This window comes from Sceloporus undulatus, chromosome 2 (assembly GCF_019175285.1).
Source record: "Sceloporus undulatus isolate JIND9_A2432 ecotype Alabama chromosome 2, SceUnd_v1.1, whole genome shotgun sequence".
NCBI lineage: Eukaryota > Metazoa > Chordata > Lepidosauria > Squamata > Phrynosomatidae > Sceloporus > Sceloporus undulatus.
The window spans coordinates 113,439,250-113,465,163 of NC_056523.1; the positions used below are offsets into that span (position 1 = coordinate 113,439,250).

The 25,914-nt window shown below is 39.9% G+C and overlaps 1 protein-coding gene across 2 annotated transcripts in view; it reads left to right on the forward strand.

Annotated features, from left to right (window-relative positions):
- Window positions 1–25,914, forward strand: part of HTR4 (5-hydroxytryptamine receptor 4) — a 269,754-nt gene that overhangs the window by 132,659 nt on the left and 111,181 nt on the right. For both annotated transcript variants that reach the window (XM_042455477.1, XM_042455478.1), the window contains exons 3-4: window positions 5,148–5,270; window positions 9,820–10,020. In XM_042455477.1, coding sequence (XP_042311411.1) covers window positions 5,148–5,270; window positions 9,820–10,020 — 324 coding nt within the window. The remainder of the gene's footprint in view (window positions 1–5,147; window positions 5,271–9,819; window positions 10,021–25,914) is intronic.

Below are 25,914 nucleotides of genomic sequence, written 5' to 3' on the forward strand. Positions count from 1 at the left end.
GGACCTCTTACCCTTTCCCTCCACCACTCCCTTCTCCTTCTGTGTCATGTCTTTTTAGATTGTAAGCCCGAGGGCAGGGAACCGTCTAACTAAAAAGATTGCATGTACAGCGCTGTGTAAATTTACAGCGCTTCATAAATAAAGGTTAATAATAATAATAATAATAATAATAATAATAATAATAATAAAAAGGACTACATACCAGCCCTTCTCCCATTATTCCTTCTGTCCCTAGTCTGGGTAATGACACTTTTGCAGTGATATTTACAGAAGGCTTCTCCTTACATTCATTTAAATATGGTAGTTTCTGTGTGCTTTGCCAGAATTCCTAGTCATAGCACAAGAATGAATCTGCTCTGATTCTGGTGAAGATGAGTTGAAGCCCCTTGCAGAACTCTCTGCTCAACATGCAAAGGTCAGGGACTTCAAAGAGTGAGGTATGATGAAGCCACTGTTTCATTCCATGTGGGTGTTTTTTCCCCCTAGAAACAAAACACAGTTCTAGTCATTTCCATTAGTTCTGCAAGTTTTCTAAGGAAATAAAGGGAGGGAGAACTAGCTGTTGAGCTATGCAGATAGCATGGATCCTGTAATCACTGCAAAAGCAAGCCCACACATTTCATTAGCTGACCAAGAGGCAGTGACCCAAAACTAAGCTTTTCATCTAGCATCTGAAAGCAGGACTGAAACTATAGCAAACACTTGTCAGCTGGAGCAGACAACTGGCCTCAAGGTTGCAGCCTGATCAACCACTTGTATATTACTCGCTGAAGCCATAATTACCTCTCAGCAAAGTTGTGCTATGTTCGAGAGACAAGATGTACCTAATTAAGTACATTTTCCTACCAGAAAGACAACATCCTCACTATTTTCCTTGTAGCTTTGACACTGGCCTACCTATAGGATTTAATAATAGAATCATAAGAGTTAGAGGGGACTCCATTGCCATGTAGTCCAACCCCCTGCTATGCAGGAATATACAACTAAAGCACTCCTGAGAGATGATCATCCATCCTCTGTTTAAAAATCTCCAAAGAAGGTGAGTCCATCACCTTTTGGGACAGTCTGTTCTGGTATCAAATAGCTCTTACATTAAAGAAGTTCTTAAACTTTAGGTGGAATCTTTTTTCTTGTCGTTTGAATCCATTAGTTTGCGTGGACTCATGGTGAAAATAATGTTGAAATTCTCCATTCTGTTTGCTGGAGGTAACATAGACTGTCAACTGACTGAGAATGCTCTAATGGTGTGTAGTTGAGAGCTTTTAATTCTCAAAGCAGAATCACCATTAGTAGAGATAACTGGGCAAAAATGACTCTTTTTTCAGGACGAGGGTGATATGATCAGATTTTCTCTGGCAATTTTTCCCCCCCGGGAAATGTCTGTGATAAACAATGCCCATGTGTAACTCACATGCATTTGGTGTGCATGAATTTTCTCACTGAGAATATAAAGAAAAAACTGACAATGGATAGCCATGTTAACGTTATACAAACTAAGAATTTCTAACCTTAGATTGGAATCATGTAGCCCTCCAGATGTTACTGTATTCCACCTCTCTGTATTCCTCAATACAGTATACTGTCAGTGGGTGCTACTGTGTTCAGAGGGCCAGCAGTGGCCATTATAGTCATTATTAAATTTCCCTTAATATTCTGTAAATTGGATGTTTTTGTGCCTTTCCCTCCATTCATTTCAGTTAAGTGTTCAACTGAAATGCTTGTATCCAGTATTATTTTTGTTGCTGTTTATTTTAGTGCTCTAATAATTCAGATAGGAAACACACCAGTTTGGTATTCCCATGAACACCAGATACACTCTACAGCTGGCCTGGTCAATGTGGATCTCCCAGGTCCAAAGCTATTACACTCTGAAAAATACTATACTTGCACTTACAAATTCTATGGCGGGATTTCATTTCATTTTTAACCTTCCCAGATCACTGATTTTAAGTATCTTTTTTGGTCTTTTTACTGCCTTCCAGTCTGGAAAATAATCCTGTTAACACTGCAGTCTGCATAAGTATTTTACCAGTGTGTGTTGGGCTGTTTATTGAAAGTATACAAGGTTTCTGTTACATAATTTTGTGCCACAGAGTAATTTGTTGATGTTTAGTGGTCTGGAATATGCTGGAAAGCAATCATTCATAAACTGATCAGGAGTAAACTTTTTCATTAAATAACCTTGCAAGAACCTATATTTAGTTGCAACTTAAAGCACTAATAATTTCAAAGAGACTTTGAGTTGTGCATAAGTATATGTTTTTGCAGTGTTATTTTATTCTGTTTGAAGATAATCAAATGATTGATTGATCAAACGATCATCAGTTTATGGATGGATCACTGTGTAGTTTGGGATCAATCAACATTTGTGACACAGGGCTGAGGAAGCAAGAGTCATCAGAGATATCTTAAAAATCATTATAAAAGTTATGAATGTGGAATATAGTTTATTTATCTGTTTATGGCTCACAATTCATCACACAGAATTCAAAGTAGCTAACAACTACTTTGTAGCTAACAGCTACTAAAACAGAATTTAATGCAATACCTGTATTAAAACTATACTTTTCAGGGTGGAGGTAGATAACAGGGTACAGAGGGGGGAAAGAATAGAAAAACATGTAGCACTTGCCAGTGCCTAAAGGCTACCACAAATTAGTTATGGATAGTGCCTAACTGACAATGGTATAGTAAAATACATATACATTTTCAGTGACTGAAATATACTTGTTCATTTAAACAGCAAGGACCAACATTTATAACATTTATAACATTTTAAACCCAGTTATTAATAATTCATTAATACCTACCCGGCCATTATGGATTAATCTCTTCCAGTTTCCTCTTAGGGAAGGAGATCTGATATTTGACACAGTGCTGGTGCAAGGCAACTGCCCTTGAACAAGCATTCATTTCATTTCTTTTCACAGAGATCAGGTGGCAGTGTGTGTCCCCCCCCCCCCCCATCAAGGTGACTTTCTGTCTGTATGCAGTGTGTACCACTGCTTCTTTCTGCTTACCCAAGCAAACAATATTGCAGAATGCTGTTCAAATTTGCTCCCCTGAAGAGACAAATGCAATTTGAATGAAGTTTTTCCCTAGTTGTAAAGGACACGAAGGCCATCAATCTGAGTCTTTTACCTCATGAATTCCTGTTCATCAACACTCAAGAAAATGTGTATAATCGAGACTGGGCACCACAAGGCACCACAAGGTACCTGCACTACAAAAAAATACAGATTTAGGGGCTCTTATACCATGGAGGCAATGGAGTCTTGAACCATTGTTTGGAGGCAAATGAGGGAATAATCTAGACAACAGGTCAGTGGTATGCATAGTTGGGGCTGACCTGGATTTTGGAGTACTGGTGTGTAAATGGGGTCACACAGGGGCAATGTGAAACCTAACAGGGGGAAAAAATCTTCCCCAGCCCTAGAATAAATAGAGTAATAACCTAAACAAAATGAACCCAATTTAAACATATTTTCCTATATAAATCCTAAAAACTAGCATTTCCTTTTGACAGATTATGGTTTAAATCCTACATTTTCCATGATGCCCATATGAATTTCATACATTTCTCTTGTACTGTATTTTTAGTTCTACATTCACATTGATAGGAGATGCACATTCACAGAGGAAGTAAGCTCAAAAATCTGTTAGCCCTCATGTGCTTTCAGGTATACGTGAAAGGGAATGCAATTCTTCTTCACAATGAAATCGCTTCCAGACCTCAGATGTTGCCACCAGACTCTGAGACTGAGAAAATCCCATCCACTGAATCTTCTGTTGGGGAATGGAACTAGGCTACCACATTCATGTGGGATTTTCTGTCTCAGAGTTTGGTGGCAACATCTGAGCTCTGGAAGCTATTCAACTTTCTCTCAAATTAATTATTCATCCTGTGTGCATCCTATGGTTTCTCTAAGGAATTTAGACTGGCAGCCATAGGTCTTTCTTAGGCTATTGTCACACTGCAGGAATAAAGCAGTTAGTCACCACTTTAACTGCCATGACTCCATCCTGTGGATTCCTGGGATTTGTAGTTTGATAAGACATTCAGTCTGGTCTGCCAGAGAGCTCTGGTGCCTCACCAAACTACAGATCCCAAGATTTCACAATATGGAGCCATGGCAGTTAAAGTGGTGACAAACTGCTTTATTTCTATGGGATGGGTACACCCCAATTTCATGCTCACTGCAAAACCCTAGTTGTTTCCAAGGACTCTTGGTGAACTTCAGTGCCAGACATTTGAGGCTACTTTCTCCAAATGAAGTCCAACATTTTTTCTGCTGAACTGTGTTTATTTGGTATAATTTAAGTCCCTAATGATGCAGGGAAGCGGGGGGGAAGACATGACCAGAGGAGAGAGGAGTTTTATCAAATTGGTGCCTTGGCCACATGCAAGGACAAATACTTATTGTATTTTTCTGCCTGCTGTGAGAGAGAAAATATTTTGTGGAGTATTCTCCTCGTATTTGAACATCCTGAAGTGTCCTGGTTAATTTGTCTGTGCAGAAATATATATGAGTTTGGGGGTTGCACAAAAAAGCAACCTGTTTCGTGTGCTGAAAACACTCTTTCCTGTGCAGATTTTCTTTTTTTTTTAAAGCCACTCCAACCAAGTCATAATGACTCACTCAGCCAAACCTTTTGTACTATGAATGTACAGGAGAGTCTTTCAGATCTAGCTTGAGATTCCTTCTGTAAACTGTCTTAAACATGCTTAGGAACTGGCTGAGCTTTGTTAAGAAAGTGAGATTAGTAATCTTTTGTCAGATTCCAAGGTCAGAGGGTATATATATACATGATAGTGGACGCTCTGATCCATGGTGCAAAATTCACTTTCTAACAGATTCTATGATCTTATGCTATAGATAGCCCTCCTGTGCTTTGACCAAGAAAAGATCATATGTCTGAATTGGTTCTGCCTGCTGAACCTCTCCTTGCAAGTAAAATGCAAATGAATATTCTAACTGCTAAAGGGAAATTTTCAGTCATGATGTGTTGGGTTTTATGGGTGTGAAGACCTGAATAATTCTCAAGACTTCAACATAGCGAAGCTGGTTTTGAGGTCCCCCTCTACATTCTGAAGAGTTCATGTTTCTGTTCTCTCACAGTACTGTCTCATGTTTTTTTCTCTACAGCTCAACCGAGGGATTTGGCGTGGCAAATATTGTGCTGCTCACCTTTATCTCTGCAGTTATTCTTATGGCTATCCTGGGAAATCTGCTGGTGATGGTGGCTGTATGCAGGGACAGGCAGCTCAGGTGAGGCCATGTGTATGTTAACATCAAATTTTTTTTGTCCAAAAGAACTGGATTTCCACTGGGAAAAAAGAGGGGAAAGTGAGAACAGTTATGAACGTAAACAGTGTGATAGAGAACATTGCCTTTTTTCCATCCAGTTATTACTGTGATGTCAAACTTCTTGCTTGCAATGTGAATGAGATTAGAATTTAAAGAACAGGTATGTGATCTTTTTATTATCCAGTGTCTTCCTTGGCAGAACTTGCATCATCAAAGCACATAAATCAAATAGCAAATGTCAAAACAAGGGGATTTAGAGAACTGAACTGAAACATACTTTCACTTTATCATGCATTCTTCTTAGAAATCAGGAGCTTTGATAGTTTTATCAGTTAGGAATGTTACATAGACACTCTGTTGCAGATGTTCTGCTGGCCATATAATTATTGAGGAGGGAAGTGAGATGTGGGAGAGAAATTGACTGTAATGCCATTTTAGCTTGCCCGAGTTTCAAGAATCAGTAGTGTGGAACTATGTATAATTTCTAAGAACTTAGGTGAAATGATGTAACTTCACCAATGGTGTTAGAAGCTAGATATTAACTGGAATGAATATTCCTTGTCCTTGTACCCATTTTTCCTACTATAATAGGATTTCTTGTAAGATGTGTACCTAAGCAAACTTGTAATTTACTTTCACAGAACAAAACACCCTAAACAAAAGGTACCTAGGCCAACAAATACCAGGTTTTGTTACTGTGTGCCTTCAAGTCATTTCTGACTTAAGGACCCTAAGGTGAATATATCATCAGGTTTTCTTGGCAATATTTGTTCAGAAGGGAGTTTGCTTTTGCCTTCCTCTGAGGCTGAGGGAGTGTGGTTTGCCCAAGGTCACCCAGTGAGTTTCATGGCTGAGCAGGGATTTGAACTCTGCTCTCCAAAATCATATCCAGTGCTCAAACCACTACACCACACTGGCAGGTGCTGTAGGCGATATTTCAGAGGAAGGAACTGGCAATACAACTTCTGAGTATTTCTTGCCTTAAAAAATCTCTATGAAATTCATGGGGTTGCCAAAAATAGACAGCCAACTTGAAAGTGTGTGCGCGCGCACACACACACACACAGGTGGGAAAAAAAACCCTGTATTTAGGAATAAATATTACAAAAGATCTAAATGAAATGGAAGGGGAAAATTTGGTTGGATTATGGAAAGAAATTGAAAAAAAAAGGTAGGTTATAAGGAAATCAAACTATCATGGTTTGGAAGAATAGCAGTAGTTAAAATGAAAATCTTACCAACATTATTCTTTTTTATTTAGAATGATTCCATTAAAAATATCAGAAGCTGAATTAAATAAGTGGCAACAATGATTAAACATATATTGTAATGGAGGAAAAAGAACTAGAGTAAATAAGCAATTTTGGTATAGATTCCAGGGAAAGAATGGGTTAGGCCTCCCTAATATAAAGGGATATTATGAGGCCAATCAATTAAGATATGTAATAGAAGGTATGTAAGGTACATCAGATCTGGACTGGTTAGAAACGGGAAAAGAAGAAATACATGTGAAAATAGGGAATATTTCCTTTAAAGAATTTAGTAGAAAAGAAATTAAAGAAATTGAAAACCCACTGATGAAAAAATATACTAGAAATATGGAATAAATATAAAAAAGAATTATTGAATGAAAATTCATTGATAGTACCAATAATAATGGTAAAGTCATTCCCAAAGAATTTAAGAAATTTATTAGATAAAGAATTAAAGGAAAAGAAGATAGATAAAATAGAAAATTTGATAGAATTAAAAATAGGAAGAGAAAATATAAAAGAAAAACTTAGGGGAATAAAAATGATGATGATGACGATAGAGGAAGACTGCATGCCAGATCGATGGACTTGATCAGGGAGGTCACAGGCTTGAACCTACAAGACCAGATCAGAGTGGTAGAGAATTACCATTGGTCTCAAAGGCAGTTAACAACAGTGAGAATCATAAAGATGTAGACAAAATATCTTAGGAAAAGATAAAGGAATAAAGTGTCTTTAATCAGAAGATATTTAGTTGATAAAAATGTTAATCTTTTTCATATATGTTAAAATTAATTCAAAAGAACTTTTTGCAGTGTTCAGTGATGGAGATAATTTCACTCATCCTGGTTTAAGCAAAAGTCCACAGAGACGTTGAACATCTAGCATCCCCCCCGCTTCACTCACACACATACATTTAAAAAACACACAAAACAAAAGTATAGCTTCAAGCTTCAGCCTGTGAAGCTTGTTAGACAGTGAAGCTATCAACTGTTTTTTTTCCCTGTACTGTAGCACTTGACAGTAAGACAAAGATTTCACTTTGTTTCCTTTCATTTTGTTTCTTTAGGCATGGTATCTAATAACTGAAATACCTGGCTTCCAAAAGTCATAATGAACAGAATATTGCTTTGTGGTCATTATTTTTATATTTGAAGAACATTCTTTTTATCCAAGTCGTTTAATGTTAAATAAGCCAGTGAAGTACTTTGATTTTAAAATCTGGTGCAGATGTTGGCTAACAGAACTATGACTATATTGTAGATTTTGAAGGATCTTGAAATATCTTCATATAAGCAAATACAGTCTGAAGAAGGAGACTGTATTTTGCTGAAACTAGTGATAGCATTAGTTAAATATATGAAAAATGATTGCTGTAAAGATTCAAAAGTCAAACTAACAAGAGCAAGTCCAGGCTTAAACATGGGTTTTCAAAAGACTTTTGGCAAAGTTTTACATAATGATTGCTGACCAAACTTAGTTGAGGAAAAACAGGAAGCAGAAAACCAAAATAAATGGTTAATTCTGCCAATTGGGGAGGGGTGGCATGAGCTGTGGAGTCCCTCAGGTATTTCTGTTGGAACCAGTGTTTTTTAACATGGTTGATTAGTGAAGTGTCCATGTTTAGGCTTATTAGGATGAAATTATTTTTGATCATTCAACTAAAAAAATTATTATGAACAGCTCCCAAAGGAGCTCTCCAAATTTCAGAAGTGGGCATTGAAAGAGCAAATGGAACTAGTAGATAAAGTGCTATGTTTTTTCTGGGAGAACTCTCAGAAATTATTTCCCCACCTGCCTACAGCCCTCTCAATGTCTGAAAACCTGTTTGTAGGGTTTCCCAGCTCTCCAAAGCCAGTTTTGGAATCATACAGATGTCCACAGTGGAAATGCATCTATCTGCTGAATTCCATTTTTCCACCAGTGGACCCATCCTACTGGATCCTGATCAGTATAAGCAAGCATGAACTGATGTATATTAGGAATTTTTTTTATTTACCCCCCCCCCCCCAAAAAAAAAACTAGATTCATGCATGCACTTGTGGGATCTGAGCTGACAATGACTGATCAAGAAAAGGTTCTTGGGCTTGTTGTGGAAAATTGGGTTAAAATATGAAGCAGATTTTTGTAACAAAGGGAAATCTCATATTGGGCGCAATTAGAAAAGGAAAGAAAATAAAACTGACAGTCTTATCCTGTCATCATAGAAGTGAATAATATGAACATACTATGTATAGCTTTGACCACCACATCTGAAAAAGTGTATTGCACAGCTGGAGAAGAAGCAGAAAAAGAGTTGGAGAAGTGCACTTATGTGTACAGGTTACGGTACAATAGCAGTTCAACTTAGCAAGAAAAAAGCAAGCAAGAGGAAAAGTGATAGAAATATTGTTGTGTGCCTTCAAGTTGATTCTGACTTATGGTGACCTTGAGATGACCCTATCATGAGGTTTTCTTGGCATGATTTGTTCAGAGGAGGTTTGCCTTTGCCTTTCTTCTAAGGCTGAGAGAGTGTGACTTTTCCAAGGCCATCCAATGGTTTTCCATGGCTTGAGGATTCAAAACCTGGTCCCCATAGCCATAGCCGAACATTCAGACCACTACACCACACTGGCTCTCAATAAAGGCAAACAAAATTATTTATGGTATGGAAAAAGATAATACCAGAATCAGTGGTAGTTCACTGAAGCTAAATGTTTGAAGTCTGGGGATTGTTAAAACATATTTATTTCTTCCCAGTGCATATTTCAGCTATTTCAAATGATGTAGTGGTGGCTGCCAGTTTGGACAGCCTTCAGTATTCTGGACATCGAGGGTGGGGGAGCTATTGGAGGCCACTATGCTTGGTGTGTGTGTGTGTGTACACGCATGTGTGTATATACGCCTGTCATGTCAGAGCTAGAATACCTTTTTGTATCGATTTCTTCAACTCTTTGCTCAGGTCCTGCAGGCTCATGATTGTGGCCTTTTTAATTGACTCTGTCCATCTGATATGCATATGAAAGAGGAGATATTGTTTAGCTCAAGTCCTGGTTGTGGGTTTCCTCTGAGCTATTGGCTAGCCCCTCTATAAACAGGATGCTAGATTAGAGAAGCCTGATGTAGCAGAGCTCTTCTCTTGCTTTTATGTATATATGCCACACAGAACTATAGTTACTGAAAGTGGTAAAATAAGGACTGGATATTTCAAAAAGTAAAAGGTACTTCAGATTCCCGTCTTATAGCTTTCTGAATCATACTATTTGTGTTTCTTTCAGGAAAATCAAGACCAATTATTTTATAGTATCACTTGCATTTGCGGACTTGCTAGTGTCAGTTTTGGTGATGCCATTTGGAGCCATCGAGCTAGTCCAAGATAACTGGATCTATGGAAGGATGTTCTGTTTGGTCCGCACATCTTTAGATGTTCTCCTCACCACAGCATCAATTCTTCACCTCTGCTGTATCTCTCTAGACAGGTAGGAGCTAATAGATTTTTCTAAAATCCTGTTGCTTTCAGTTTCTGTAGTTGCTACTGCTGCTGCTGCTGCATTTTATAACTTACCAAAGAAAAGCCACTGCATGAAATGACAGTGAAGAAATATTCTATGTATGAGATTAACATGTGTGCTGATGTTCAGATCTGACATAAGATTAGAGTCTAAAACAGATGAAGCTAAAATAACGGAAAGAAAACCTTACTTACACGCTGAATGTTATTTTGGTATGTATTTTGCAAAACTGAAGGTCCTAAAGCTTGAATATTAAAGAAATCAGTGTGTCTGTGTAAACTAAAATGCCAACTCCACATTAAAATGCCAAATGTCTGTGTTAGAAATTCAGGCTTACTGCCAGGTTCTGGGCATTCAGCCACCCAACCATAACAAAGGAGATAAGGAGAAAAGGGACCAGTATAAAGAAGTCAAAAACACTTACAGTATTGGTCATTGTTGTTAACTGCCTTCAAGTCAGTCTCCAATCATGGTGAAACTGTGAAAGAGTCACCTCCAAGCCTGCCTGTCTTCAACTCTTTGCTCAGGTCCTGCAGGCTTATGATTGTGGCATTCTTGATTGAATCTATCCATCTGATATGTAATCTTCCTCTCTTTCTACTGCCCTCCACCTTTCCTAGCATTACTGTCCTTTCTAGTGAACCCTCTCTTCTTATGATGTGGCTGAAGTAGGCAACCTCCATTTAGTCATCTTGGCTTCCAGTGAGTTCAGGCTTGATTTGTTCTAGAACCCACTTGTTTGTCTTTTTGGCCATCCATGGTACTCTTAACACTCATCTACATCATCACATCTCAAATGAGATTATTTTCTTTCTAACAGCTTTCTTCACTGTCCAGCTCTCACATACATACATGGTGATGGGAAATAGGATGGCTTGGATGATCCTAACTCTAGTATTCAGTTTGATATCTTTGAATTTTAAAATCTTGTCTAATTGTTTTATGGCTGACCTTAAAATACACAAAGAAGTTTTAAGATGGAGGAAGGAGGAGTGAAGATTGGAGGAAGGAATATCAACAGACTAAGATATGCAGATAACACCATAATGCTAGCAGAAAGCATCACAAAGACTTGAAACAATTACTAAAGAAAGTAAGAGAGGAAGGTGCCAAAGCAGGCTTACTGTTGAACATTAAGAAAATAAAAATAATCACCATGGAAGAAATACAGGAATTCAATATAAGCAATGAGGAAATTGAAATAGTTAAAAATTTCCCATACAATGTATGAATAATTGATTAGAACGGGGTTTGCAGTCAAGAAATAAGAAGATGGTCAGTGACTGTTCTCTTAGTGACCTCGTATGGATGGCCAATGAAGCGTCACTTCACATCAAAAGGGAAGGTTTTTGTTGACATCAATGGAGGGCGTGTTAGTAAAACTAATTTCCCATTTATTAATAAGAAGGGTGGTTAATTATCACTCCTGATAGATGGAGATAAGACCAAGGAAATGCTAAGGAAAATATAAAAGCTCCCTCCTGAAAAATGAAAAGTAGGCTGGTCAGACCTTGCTTCCTATGACATTACTGCATCTGACATGGAAACTAGACATCTGGTGACGTGAGTTTAGCCAGACGTCCCATTTCCACATCAGACATCGTAACAGGGGTTTTCTTAGTAGAGGTGAAGGTAAAGTGCAAGTGGCAGTAGTGAGTTCATGGTGTAGAGACAGGTGGGTGTATAAACACACTCCCATCCCCATGCCAGCTCAGGGTCTGATCTGGGTCAGGATAGCACAATTTGGGCCCATGTTATCTTGGCCTGTCTGCTCAGCCCCTAAGTCAGAGTAACTTGAAGGCACATACAACAAGAATAGCACTTATGCATGGTCTTCTTGTGCCAAATATACTGTGCTGTTAAGAGGGAGACAAGGCTTAGTAGATAAATCCATCATAAAGATGAAACTATACATTTTCTAGGCACATTTTCTTATGTTTCTGTGCCACAGTAAAATATGAAATGCTTTCAGGTCAAAGATGTGTGTCAGAAACAGACCTGAGCCCAGACATGTTTCCTAGAAAGGTATGCAACTGACTAGATAAATAGATAGCAATTGTTAGTTGGTCATGGGAATGGGAGAGGTCAGGTTCTGTGACAAGGCCTAGAAAACTAAATGAGACACTTAACATTGTTGCAGATAGACACTAGGTTATTGTTGTTATGCTTCTTCAAGTTGACTCTAACTTATGACTGCCCATAGGGCTTTCTCAGCAAGATTTATTCAGAGGCCAACAAGTTGCCCATGGAGCAAGTGTTTGGAGTGCAAGAGGTGTTGGTGTCCTAGACTGCGGCCAGCACACACAAACAAACGCCGATAAGGATAGCTCAGCAAGGAAGCTAGCTATGCAGCTGTAAAATAGTCTACAGACCTTGCAGAGAGAGAGAGAAGGCAAGCCACAAGCCAAAGACAAAGTCAGGATATCAGAGTTCACAGTAGTCAGTTCGGTCCAAGGTCAGGGCAGCCAGAAGGTAGCAATAGTACAGTTCGTTCCGAAGTCAAAGGGTCAAAGCAACAAGGGTTCAGGATACACGGAACCAGTGCCAGCAGCAATCACACCAAAGGATCTTGCAATAAACTCTGGCACCGAGTTAGCGTCTCCCAGCTGGTTAAATAAGAGGCGCTCTCCCCGGTGCTAGCTATGGCTTGTTTGCCAGTTGTCTCTCAGCAATCCTCCTGGACCGATGCATGCAAGCACTCTCAGCTCTTCTTTCCTTAAAGGAAGGGACCTGCATGCCTGGTTCTTCCTCAGGAGCCACACTCAACTGCTGAGCCTCTGGAGGGGGCCCCACAGAGCTAGAGCCTGGGTGAGCCTCAACCACTGGGGTTGGGAGATCAAGGCTGGGGTCTGACAGGGCAGAACTGGGACCTGGTAGAGCCTCAATTTCCCCTTGCACCTGAGGAGCCACAGTTTCCTCCGAGTCCTCTACTTGGCTGGTCATGACAGTTGGGCTGTTAATCTAGTTCAGGCCAGTTCCAGGTTATCAAAAAAAGATGAAGGAAGAAACAAGAGGGTAGCCATCAACCAGTCCAGAAGTCACAGCAAATTAGTAGTCCAAATAAATGAAGGAGCAAAGCAAAGAGCAAAACAGAGTTGTTAATTGTCCCAGGTCATGAACTCATTAACACTGAGGAGTACTCCTAGTCACCAAGATAAGATGGCTGCAAGCAACAAAGACACCAGAAAGCTGCTTGCACTTCTCAAGACACCAGATGCTTAATTAGTCAGCATCTCCTATTTAACAGGCATTGGGATCAGCATAATCTCTATTTATCCCTTATTGATATGCAAAAGGATGGTGGCATGTCTTCACCATCTTCCACTTCCTGCTGGGGAGCAGGGCCTCCCACTGCCTGAGCCCCCCAGCTCCTCAGACTCAGAGAGACCACAGTCGTCAAGGGTTTATATATTCCTGGGCATCTGACTTCTCTGTGTTTGAACCATCTCACCCCAGGGGTGAGCTTTGACAAGGAGATTTGCCATTGCTTTCCCTTGAGGCTGAGGGAGAGTGACTTGCCCAAGGTCACCCAGTGCATTTCCATAGTTGATTGGAATTTGAACCATGTTTTTCTGGAGGTCTGACATCCTATTCCAACATTCATACCACTGTGTCATGCTGACTCCTTATGCAGTAGAGTCTGAAATGCCAAATTAGAAGTTTGTTGCAAATTTTAAATCTACATTAAAATTTTGGACATTATTTCTCTTCTCTCCTCAACTTCCCACTGCACCCCACCCATGTTACTTATAATTTAAGATGGCTGGATTATGAAAATGTTCTCTTATGATCATCATGTTTTTATCACAGTAACAGCTAACTAGCAATTTTAGCTGAGCACATCTTAAACACTGATTTAATATCTTGAAGCTGTATCTGTAGCCTGGAATGTTTGATACTCTCCATGTACCTTTCCAATGCAAGTAAATATTATTGGGAAGACTTGTGGGGTTCATGGTTCTTATATTTGTCTGTCCCATTTTTTCCCGGAGGGACCCCACCCCCCCAGTTGTCAGCACTTTGGAGTTAAAATATTTGAACATATTCGAATATATGTTTCTGAGGAAGTAGACCTTAGTCTACAAAACTTCAGACCATAAACATCTGAGGAAGTTGACTTTAGTCTATGAAAGCTCATGCTGCCAACTTCTTTCTTTCAGTTAATCTTAAAGGTGCTACAAGATTTCTTTACAACATTTGAACCTTTGTTACAGCCCCTGTTCATTCTGTTCCTCAGTGAATTTCAAATATGATGCTTTTGGGTAAGAATTTTACTGTCGAACCACACTCGACAAGAGCATTCCATTTTCTTCATTTCTAATCTGCCTGAGTTTGCCTATTGCTTTGCCCATTCTTACCAGAAAAAAAGGTCAGTTGAAGAAAAAGAGATGAAAGTGTTACAAAACACCTTTTGAGTGGTATCTCTAGGAGCCTGCCATATGGAAACACTCCTAGCCTCTAGCAGTCATTCTTTATGTAACAAAACAAATGCTAAAATTCACAGGATTAGAAAGTAAAATTTCTACCAGTATTCTCGTGTGCTGCTGTTTCTAAAAGTGTGCTGGAAACAGGTGGTTTCTTTTGGTGAGGGACAGTGGCACATCTAGCATATTTTACACCCACTGAAAGACATTTTTAAAACCTCTTTCTGCCCCCCACCCCAACAAAATAAGCTGCCCATCTCCTTGAGACTTTGGCAACCCAAGAAAAAATGGACTATCAGCAGCATGTCTCAGCATGGCTAACTCCATGTTTCTTCTGTCACTCGCTGCTATTACCCATCTCTTTAGGGCTCTGAGGATCCCCAAAATGATAAGCAGCAGCAGTGACTCCATGTTTCACATTTAAAAAGTTGCTAGATCTCATTTGAAGTCTTGTGCAGGAATCAAAATCCTACAAGACTCGTGTGAGAATGGGAGACAGGCATATAAAGGTCTGCCCCACACAGTTGCCAGCCACTGTTGATGGACCTCCAGACAGTGATGGTTCCTTTCTCTCCCATGGTCATCGGGAGGTTCACACCTGCTTCAGGGCAACATTTGGGTTCTGATTAAGAACAGCAAAGAAAGCACAGTAGAGGCCATGCCAGGGATTTTGTGGTGCTACCCCTCTAATGGTGTCACCTGGTGTAGTCTGAACCCCCACACTCTCCTGTTGATGCCCCTGGTGATGGATACATTTACTTCCCTCTCTGTAGAGACAGCAAGGGACAGAGAAATCCCATAGTCATTAGTTTTTGTGATGGCAGATCTGCCCTCTCTAGATTTTTAAAGTTGGGCTAAATGGGATGTGAGGTATGAGACTCATGACATGGTCACCTGCATTTAAAAAAGTAAATTTAAAATAGTATCAGTTTGAATCAGAAGTGCAGTACTGTAGCACAAAGACTTTAACCCTTTTCCTCTGTGACTTTTTCCCAATTCAAAATGCTTCTCTAAATCTACTCATTATTTTGTGAGGAAAACACACAAGGAGCAGTCTCCAAAGATCCTTACCATGATGTGTGAGAACTGACACATTTATCAGGGTTTAACAGACATAGATATTTTAATTTAAAATATTTGTCCCCGGGGCTAACCTACAGTACTTTCAATATCTCACCAGACTCTCTTATGATATAATTTATTGACCAAAAGGATCCAACTACAATAGGGAAAACAGTGAACAAAGAAGGGTCTCTTCAGCTTAACATAATACCTTCAGCGAAGGAGTATCATTGGTTCTCCCATCTTCAGGTGTGAAAAATTTGTTTGGGGAACACACACACGGGTGGGGGGTCTGGCAAAAAATGGAGTCTCAAAATGCAAAGTATCATTGCAAAATTTGCAAAAAAAAAAAAAACCCAAAACACCCTCTTGTAAGTTCACCCAACAGTGAGAAAACTTTTGAAATTATTCGTTTTTATATATGATAATAAGATTTGCAGCCCCAGAACATACACTGTTGGTTTTGTACAAATGGCAAGTAATGCATACATTCTATGCCCCATCCAGTTAAAAGTAGACATCTTCCTAAAGCATGAAGTGAAAGGCACCCCTTTATTAATCCTCTATACACTTCTACTCCATTCAGGACACTTCCTCCTTCTCCCCCTGCCCATACTTTTTCCAAGCTCTGTTAACTTTGCATGGTTCTTTTTTTTTCTTCAGTAGAACACCAATTCTAGTTTGTCACCATCAGCATAACCAGCATCCTACAGCTATATTAAATCTCTTGTATTAAGCAAAGGTCTCAGCTAGCCCATCAAAGTTTTCATGTGGTATTTCAGCATAGCATCTAAACAAACAAACAAACAAACAAACAGCTTCATTTATATATGGCTTCATACTGAACTAACAGTGTCTAAGTGGTTTACAACTGTAAGCTAATCTAGCTAGTTAACAAAGTGTTCCTCAACAAAGCATTAGTGGAGCTGAAGGGTCTGCTATCAGTAAAACTGTGAGTGAGAAGGAATGTATCTGAACTTGCCATTCAGATTGTTTGAAACACTATACTGTCATTGCCAAAGACAAATGTGAGACCCACTGGCTTGAGGTAAACCAAAGTATTGGCGGATTGCTAACACTGAAAAGATTTGCTGATCAATTGAAAGTGATCTTTTGCTCTATGATGCGTAATATACAATGGCCCTTATTCTTATCTGCTTGTGGTTTACTTTTCCTTATATTTCTTGCAGTAATCTGATAACATTCTTCAGTAATTCAGTTAGTCTCTTACTCTTGACACCAAGATGGGAACATATCTGACTACATTTCAGAATAAAAACAGAAGCATATCCTTCATATTAAACACACAAAGTTCAGGTATATGGAATGATGGGCTTTTGAAAACCAGAGCTGAAGCTATTTCTTCATTAAGCTGTGTGATTAATTTATTAATGGTTTACCTCCTAGATTAAAGGGAGTATCATTTAATCAGTGCTGGCCATCTGGACTCTTGTACAATCACTGGCAGGTGCTGATCTGCTGAGTTCTTTGGCTGGCAGAATGTTACATGATTTTCTAGTGATGGAATAGGTGGTTTCTTCCTTCACTTTCTGCCCTAATTTACTAACTCTGCTGTGGTTAATGTGCATGTCTTCAGCAGGAAGGAGCCCAATGCACCTGACTGGAGAAAATCATGAGAGGCCAAGTTAAATTCCCTCCAATGTATCTCTCTACAACTATGTAAATTTTCATTAGCATCTGCATTGTGAAAAACTGAGTCTTCCAGCCAGTGTGGAGGTTTATTGGTGAGATACATTTAGTAAGGGCCTACATACCCTAAAGGCACCAGATCCTATCTGATCTTGGAAGCTAAGCAGGATCAGCCCTGGTTAGTACTTGGAGAGGAGACTGCCAAAGAATGCCAGGTGATGTAGGCTATATTTTCAAGGAAGGAACTAGCAAAACCACCTTACCTAAGTATGTCTAAGTATTCCTTGCCTTAGAAAACCATATAAAATTAATGGGGTATCCCTTAGCCAGTGTGCTATAGTTGTTTGAGTGTTTGACTATGACTGTAGAGATCACAGTTCAATTTACCACTCACCCATGGAAATCCCCTGGGTGACTTTGGTAAGTCACACACTCTCAGCCCCAGAAAACCTCATGATAGGTTCAACTTAGGGTCACCATAAGTCAGAAACAACATGAAGGCACACAGTAACAATAAACCATAAGTCAGTAGGTGACTTGAAGCACCACATTTAGTAAATCCAGGAAATTTTTGTCTCAACTAAACAGCTAGAAGCAATAATTTGTGTTAGATGCTGTTTGTTCTTTATAATGTTTTATTTTGTACTATCACTGTCAGAAACTGTACAGAAATAAAAGAGCTACCTGATTTAGTACTGTAGCACATTTGTTATTTTGAGTTACACAATTACTTTGAAAGACAATTCACATTCCCAGTGTCAATTAGTGGTGAGACATGCTCCAATGCTTCTTAAACTGTCTGTTTTGGGGGGTCTTGCAGAGTTCTTTCCCCAGTGTGACAGAGATTGGTGCCATATTTATGCCTATTGACTGCACCTCTTTCTTGCTTTCTTTCCTGGAAATTTGTTGCCCATTGGCAGTCAATAGTTCATGGCCTAGTACTTTATTTTTCTGTAACAAGTTATGGTATGTAGAACTCTTTCCCTCTACATATTTGCCTTTGTATACATTGGGTGGTAGCACTGATATCACTAACAAATTGAAGGTTTCCTCAAGTTATGATATGTAGACCTCTTTCTCGCTATGAATTTGTCTTCATTTACACTGGGTAGTAGCACTGACACCACTAACAAATTTAGCATTTCCTCTTCAGGCAAAACATCAAATGAATTTTGAGGGAAGCAAGAAGAGTTTTAATTTTACTGTCAGCATTTCTCAGAGGGGTGTCACATGTCCAAAAGAAAACACAGATACTAGATATTATTCAGTCTATACTGTTGGTAATACCTGCCCCTTGCCAGCATTGGAGATCTCATAGTTGATGGAGAAACTCTCTCCATGCAGAAGAAAGCTAACAGAATAGTGTTAGAGTTTCTACTGAATTTCACCTAAACCAAAATCTTGATGCAAGGATAGATTATCTTGCTTGGAGGAGAGGGGTGTTTGAATAAATTCAAAGACGCAAAAACAGAGTTTTGATCAGACTAGTGTACTATACACACACATATATTTTGTGGAGGTGCTTTATAAACATGACTAGTTTATTTTAGATTGTGATCATATTGTTGATTGTGCATCTCTTTGTATTATAAGGCTCGAACACTTTGATATGAAGATGAGCACGCTAAGTACTGCTCAGTGAAATGTGGATATATATTCCAAGCCCTGCTCTTCCATGACTTAGCATTCCTCCTGGTTTGATTTAAGAAAAGTTATAATGAGGGAAAGGTATGATTTTTAAAACTAGGTATCAGTTTACCTAGAAGGAAGTATACCTTGTGATATTTCTTCCTATCCAGGGCAGAATCCAGAAACACTGTGTGAAACTGGAAAAAAAATAAGTAGTGGGGGACAGGGAGATGTGATAAAAAAAATAAATGGCACTGAAACAATAACAGCAGTGCCGAGTAAAAGATTTTTTCCCCTTGCCCAAAGGTATATGATTCATGCAGGTGCTACCCTAAACCTGACAGCTAGGTTCTGCATGAGCACTAGCTATGACCAAGTGTGGCATGAAACTGCATGCCTCCTGGGAGTTTCTTGACAAAAGCCCTTCTGCAATTTATCCTTTTCATCATGCTGGCATTTGTTTCCTTACATGTTTCTGTGTTCAGAGTTCTGAGACACTGGAAGACACACTGTTGACATATTACAATTCTCTTTTGGAATTTTTTTCCTGTTTGTTCTTTTAGGCGTGGGCAAGAGATACTGATTTATTAAGTTTTGTCTGATCATGTATTGCTTCCTTGCACATCCCAGCTACAGTCAGCAGAAGAATCTAGCAGGGCCCTCAGGTGAGAACACAGCTGAAATATGAATTAACCTTCATATTCAGAGCAGTGAAGCCATTTTAGTAGAACAGATTGGGAACCATTCAGTGGGCCCTTGGTATCCACTGGGCTTTGGTTCCAAGACCCCCTGTGGCTACCAAAATCCATGGATGCTCAGTGTAAACAAGCTTGCTTAATGCACAAATGTATTTAAAATACAATGACATAATAAAATAGTGTCCCTTACATAAAATAGCAAAATCAAGGTTTGCCTCTTATATATCTTTTTGAATATTTTCAAACCATGGATGCTTGAAACAGTAGATTAAAAATCTGTGGATACAGAGGCCTGATTGTACTTGTATTTCCTCAGTGCTAGATCTTCAAGATAATATTCATCCACATCATCCCATGTGATTAAGATCACACTGTGCAAGAGCCAAGCTACAGAACAGCAATAAAAGAGCTATGCTACATCAGCAGGTGAACCACAGTCTAGTGATATGTGGAATACCTTCTAGGGTGCAGCTACACTGTAGAAATAATGCAGTTTTACACTTCTTTTAACTTCCATGGTGCCATCTTACAGAATCCTGGGATTTGTAGTTTTGTGAGGCACCAACGTTCTTTGGCAGAGAAGGCTAATGACCTTGTAAAACTACAGATCCCAGGATAACATAGGATGGAGCTACAACACTTAAAGTGGTGTCAAACTGCATTATTTCTATAGTGTAGATACACCCTAGGTCTCTTAGCTGCATTGGAAAGTAAGTGGATGAATTTCCTTCTACTGGAAAGTAGAAAGATATGCTGGTGGAATAACTCACATGACTGGAAGGGTTTAAGCTTTTCAAAACAAATAGATGTGACATAGGAGGAGAAGGAGTAGCATTATATGTTAAGGACAAGTCCACTTGAAAGCATCTGAGTAAAAATAAATAGAGAAATAAATAAATACAACATTGTGGTAGGCATTTACTACAGGCCATGAAAACAAGAAGAGATGGTGGATGATGCTTTTCACAAACAAATCTCAGGAATTTCAAAGATACAAGAATTAGTAGTTATGGGGTACTTAATTACTCTGATACCCTGGGAGATATGCTACAAAGCATAAGCTCCCCAACCAATTCCTGATGCGCCTTGCAGATCATATCTTATTTCAAACAGTAGAGAAAAGAACAAGAGGATCAGCAGTCCTGGACTTGATACTAACCAATGGTTCACTTGAATCAAAGTAGTCAATAGTTTAGGGGAAAATGACTATGTGATACTAGAATTCACAATTATGGGACAGGGCAGAAAAGAATATAGTGAAGCATGGGCCTTGGATTTCAGGAAACTGATTTTAACAAGTTCAGGGCATTATTGGGTGGAATTCCATGGCTAGATATCTGAAAGGAAAAAGACACTCAGCAAAGGTGGGAATTCTTGAGGAAGGTGTTACAAAAAGAACAAACAATCCAAAGGAAGAATACAGTCGGTCCTTCTTATACACAGATATTTTATACACAGATTTAAGCATACACGGTTTGAAAATGTTCCAAAAAAGTATAAATTTACCTTGATGTTCCATTTTTTATTAGGGACACCATTTTGCTATGTCATTATATTCAATGGGACTTGAGCATACACGGATTTTGTTATACACGGGGGATCTTGGAACCAAACCCCAGCGTATAACAAGGGTCCACTGTAATAGTGGGATACATCTGAGAAAGTTAATATGGTTGCAGTCCTCAGAAATGTCTGGAGTTGCAGTCTGCACTCTCTGTAAAAGTATACATATGATGATAATTACTATGATTCATTTCTCCTAATAATCAAATGTCAACTTGTATAGAGAGTGCACACTGCAACTCCAGACATTTCTGACAACTGAATAGGCCCTGAAGAAGGCCAATCAATAAGGACATAATGTGTTGGATTTTAAAAAAACAAAACAAGTTCTTGACAATTGCCTCCTCTCATTTTCTTCTGTGAATATGTGCTCTCCAAGGTCTTTTTGGTTTCGTTTTGTTCCTTGTTTTTTAAGGTCATGGCACCCTCACAAGAAGGAGATCCCCAGAGGTTCAACCTCCCTGCCAGCATTGTTAAGCATGGCAGGAATGGCATTTGTGAACACATGCCATATTCCTTCCAACCCACTTTGATTTCAGGATACAAATTACTTGAACTTTGAATCACATTGCAGGTTGAATCTCCTTTATCCAAAATTCAAAAATCTGAAATATTCCAAAATCCAAAATGGTCCACATCAGTGACTGAGAAAGTGACACCTTTGCTTTCTGGTGGTTGCAGTGTACACAAACTTTGCTTCATGCAAAAATTATTTAAAATATTGTATATAAAATTACCTTTAGGCTATGTGTATAAGATGTATGTGAAACATAAATGAATTTCATGTCTAGACTTGGGTCCTCTCTCCAAGATATCTCATTATGTACATGCAAATATTCCAAAATCCACCCCCCCCCCCCACCAAAAAAAAAACCCTCTTAAATTCAAAACAGTTCTGGTCCCAAGCATTTTGGATAAGGGAGACTGAACATGTATTTCCATTCAGAGGGAAGAGAATACAAAATACACAGGGTCTGCCATTATACATCACAAGATTACCCTATCCCACTCCTTATATATTCAGAGGATACCGGGTAGTATCATATTTAAAATGTTCAGAAGAGTCACTGTTTTTGTTTCTTTGACACAGGGAACATAGAATCATAGAATCATAGAGTCGGAAGAGACCGCAAGGGCCATCCAGTCCAACCCCCTGCCATGCAGGAAATCCAGATCAAAGCATCGCCGACAGATGGCCATCCAGCCTCTGCTTGAAGACCTCCAAGGAGGGAGACACCACTACACTCCGAGGAAGTGTGTTCCACTGTCGAACAGCCCTTGCTGTCAGGAAATTCCTCCTAATGTTGAGGTGGAATCTCTTTTCCTGCAGTTTGCATCCATTGCTCCGGGTCCTAGTCTCTGGAGCAGCAGAAAACAAGCTTGCTCCCTCCTCAATATGACATCCCTTCAAGTATTTAAATAGGGCTATCATATCACCTCTTAACCTTCTCTTCTCCAGGCTAAACATCCCCAGCTCCCTGAGTCGTTCCTCATAGGGCAAGGTTTCCAGACCTTTCACCATTTTAGTCGCCCTCCTTTGGACACACTCCAGTTTCTCAATGTCCTTTTTGAATTGTGGCGCCCAGAACTGGACACAATATTCCAGGTGGGGCCTGACCAGAGCAGAATATAGTGGCACTATTACTTCCCTGGATCTAGATACGATACTTCTATTGATGCAGCCTAAAATCGCATTGGCCTTGTTAGCTGCCGCATCGCACTGTTGACTCATGTTCAGCTTGTGGTCTACTTGGACTCCTAGCTCCCTTTCACATGTTATCTCCTTAAGCCAGGTGTCTCCCATCCTATATCTGTGCATTTCATTTTTTCGCCCTAACTGCAGTACCTTACATTTCTCCCTGTTGAAGTTCATTCTGTTAGCTCTGGCCCAGCTTTCTAGTCTATTCAGGTCATTTTGAATTTTGATCCTGTCCTCTGGAGTATTAGCTATTCCTCCTAATTTAGTGTCATCTGCAAATTTGATAAGTATTCCCCCAATTTTTTCCTCCAAGTCATTGATAAAGATGTTGAACAGTACTGGGCCCAGGACAGAGCCCTGTGGGACCCCACTGGTTACTTCTCTCCAGGATGAAAAGGTGCCATTGTTGAGCACCCTTTGGGTTCGGCCGGTCAACCAGTTACAAATCCACTTAACAGTTGCCTTGTCTAGCCCACATTTTACAAGCTTGTTTATGAGAATGTCATGGGGAACCCTGTCAAAGGCCTTACTGAAATAAAGATATATTATATCCACAGCATTCCCTTCATCTACCAAGCTGGTAATTTTATCAAAGAAAGAGATTAGGTTTGTCTGGCATGACTTGTTTCCCTGAAACCCATGTTGACTTTTTGTGATTATGGCATTGCCTTCTAGGTGTTCACAGACTCTCTGTTTAATGATCTGCTCCAGAATCTTTCCTGGGATTGATGTCAGACTAACTGGACGATAATTGTTGGGATCCTCTTTCTTCCCCTTTTTGAAGATGGGGACAACGTTTGCCCTCCTCCAGTCTTCTGGGATCTCTCCTCTTCTCCAGGAGTTTTCAAAGATTATTGCCAATGGCTCCGATATTACATTTGCCAGTTCTTTTAATACCCTTGGATGTAGCTCATCTGGTCCTGGAGACTTAAATTCATTTAGGTTAAACAGGTATTCCTGTACTATCTCTTTACTTATTCTGTGCTGAATTTCCCCTATTCTGTCCTCTGCTCCATTATCCTCAGGTTGAGCACCCTTTTCCTTTTTCTGAGAAGACTGAAGCAAAGAAAGTGTTGAGTAATTCTGCCTTTTCTCTTTCTTCTGTTAGCATTTTGCCATCATCTCCACGCAGTGGCCCTACCATTTCCTTCTTCTTCCTTTTGCTGCGGACATATCCAAAAAAGCCCTTTTTGTTGTTCTTAACCTCTCTAGCAAGCCTGAGTTCATTCTGTGCTTTGGCTTTTCTGACCTTATCTCTACACTTGCTAGCTATTTGTTTGAATTCTGCTTTGGTAATTTCCCCATTTTTCCATTTCTTATACATGTTCCGTTTAAAATTTAGCTCAGTTGAAAGTTCTTTAGTCATCCATCCTGGGTTCTTGCGACACCTCCCATTTTTCTTTCTCACTGGAACTGTTTTAATTTGTGCCTTCAGTATCTCTCTTTTGAGAAACTCCCATCCATCTTGAACTCCCTTCTCTTTTAGTATTCTTGACCATGGGATCGCCCCCAGTATTTCTCTAAGTTTACTGAAATCCGCTCTCCTGAAATCTAGAATGCGTGTCTGACTATGCCTGGTTTCTCCTTTCCATTGTATAACAAACTCCAGGAGAACATGGTCACTTCCACCTAAGGATCCCACCACTTGCACTTCATTAACCAAGTCATTCTTGTTGGTTAGGATCAGATCTAAAATAGTTGATCTCCTTGTTGCCTCTTCCACCTTTTGGACCATGAAATTGTCTCCAAGGCAAGTAAGGAATTTACTAGACCTTGAGGATCTGGCTGAGTTTGACTTCCAACAAATATCAGGGTAGTTGAAGTCACCCATCACTACTACGTCTCTCCTTTCTGAGTGTGTGGTCATCTGTTCTAGAAAGGCATCATCCAATTCCTCCGTCTGACTTGGGGATCTGTAGTAGACTCCCACCATAACATCCTTGTTGTTTCCCTGCCCTTTAATTTTTATCCAGATGCTCTCCACCTGGATTCCATGATTGATGTCCTGGATCTCTTCACTGGTGTAAATATCTCTGACATATAGGGCTATTCCTCCTCCTTTCCTGTTTGGCCTGTTTCTCTTGAAAAGGTTATACCCCTCTATTTCCACATTCCAATCATGAGACTCATCCCACCAGGTTTCAGTGATGCCTATTATATCATATTTGCTTTGTTGTACTAGGAGTTGAAGTTCATCGTGCTTATTTCCCATGCTCTGTGCATTAGTGTAGAGGCATCTAAGACCATGTGTTCCCTTTACTTGCTGCTTGTGCAAGTTCTTTTGCCTCCCACTGTTGGGTCCTTGCACTGTTTGTCTTGTTCCCTCTCTGTCAGTTTGACTATCTTCTCCAGCCTTTTGGCCTTCCAGAATACTGTCTCCCTCCCCCACATAACTCAGTTTAAAGCCCTCTTGATCAAATTCTTGAGGCTATTGGCAAAAATGTTTTTGCCAACTGGCGTGAGATGCAACCCATCCCTTGCCAGAAGTCCCTCCTCATGGAACCGCAACCCATGGTCCAAGAATCCAAATCGTTCTTGGCGGCACCATCTACGGAGCCAGTTATTTACATCCGCTATTTTCTTCTCCCTTCCTGGACCATGCCCTTCGACTGGGAGAAGAGAGGAGATGACAACCTTTGCATCTACCTCTTTCAACTTCCTACCCAAAGCCTCATAATCCCTTATGATATTCTGAAGGCTATGCCTTGCAGTATCATTGGTTCCCACATGAACCAAAAGAAAGGGGTAATGGTCAGTAGGCTTGACCAGTCTTGTCAGCCTCTCTGTCACATCACGGATCTTTGCCCCAGGGAGACAGCACACCTCCCGAGATATCTTGTCAGGCCCACAAACCACTGGTTCAGTGCCTCTCAGCAAAGAGTCCCCGATGACCACTACACGCCTCCTCCGAGGCTTAGCAGCGGCCGTTCCCTTTGGTGGAGCTCTCTGGGTCCCCTGCTCTGTCCCTGAGGTCTGTCCCTGCTGTTGTTCCTCATCATCCTTGATAGTAGAGAGAGATTGAAATCGATTCTGTAGCTGTAAGCTTACAGAATGTTCCCTGGTTTCCCTACTTCTGTGTGTGACCTTCTTCCAACTATCTACTTCTGTTGTGTGTGAAGTGACCTCCTCTTCCCCA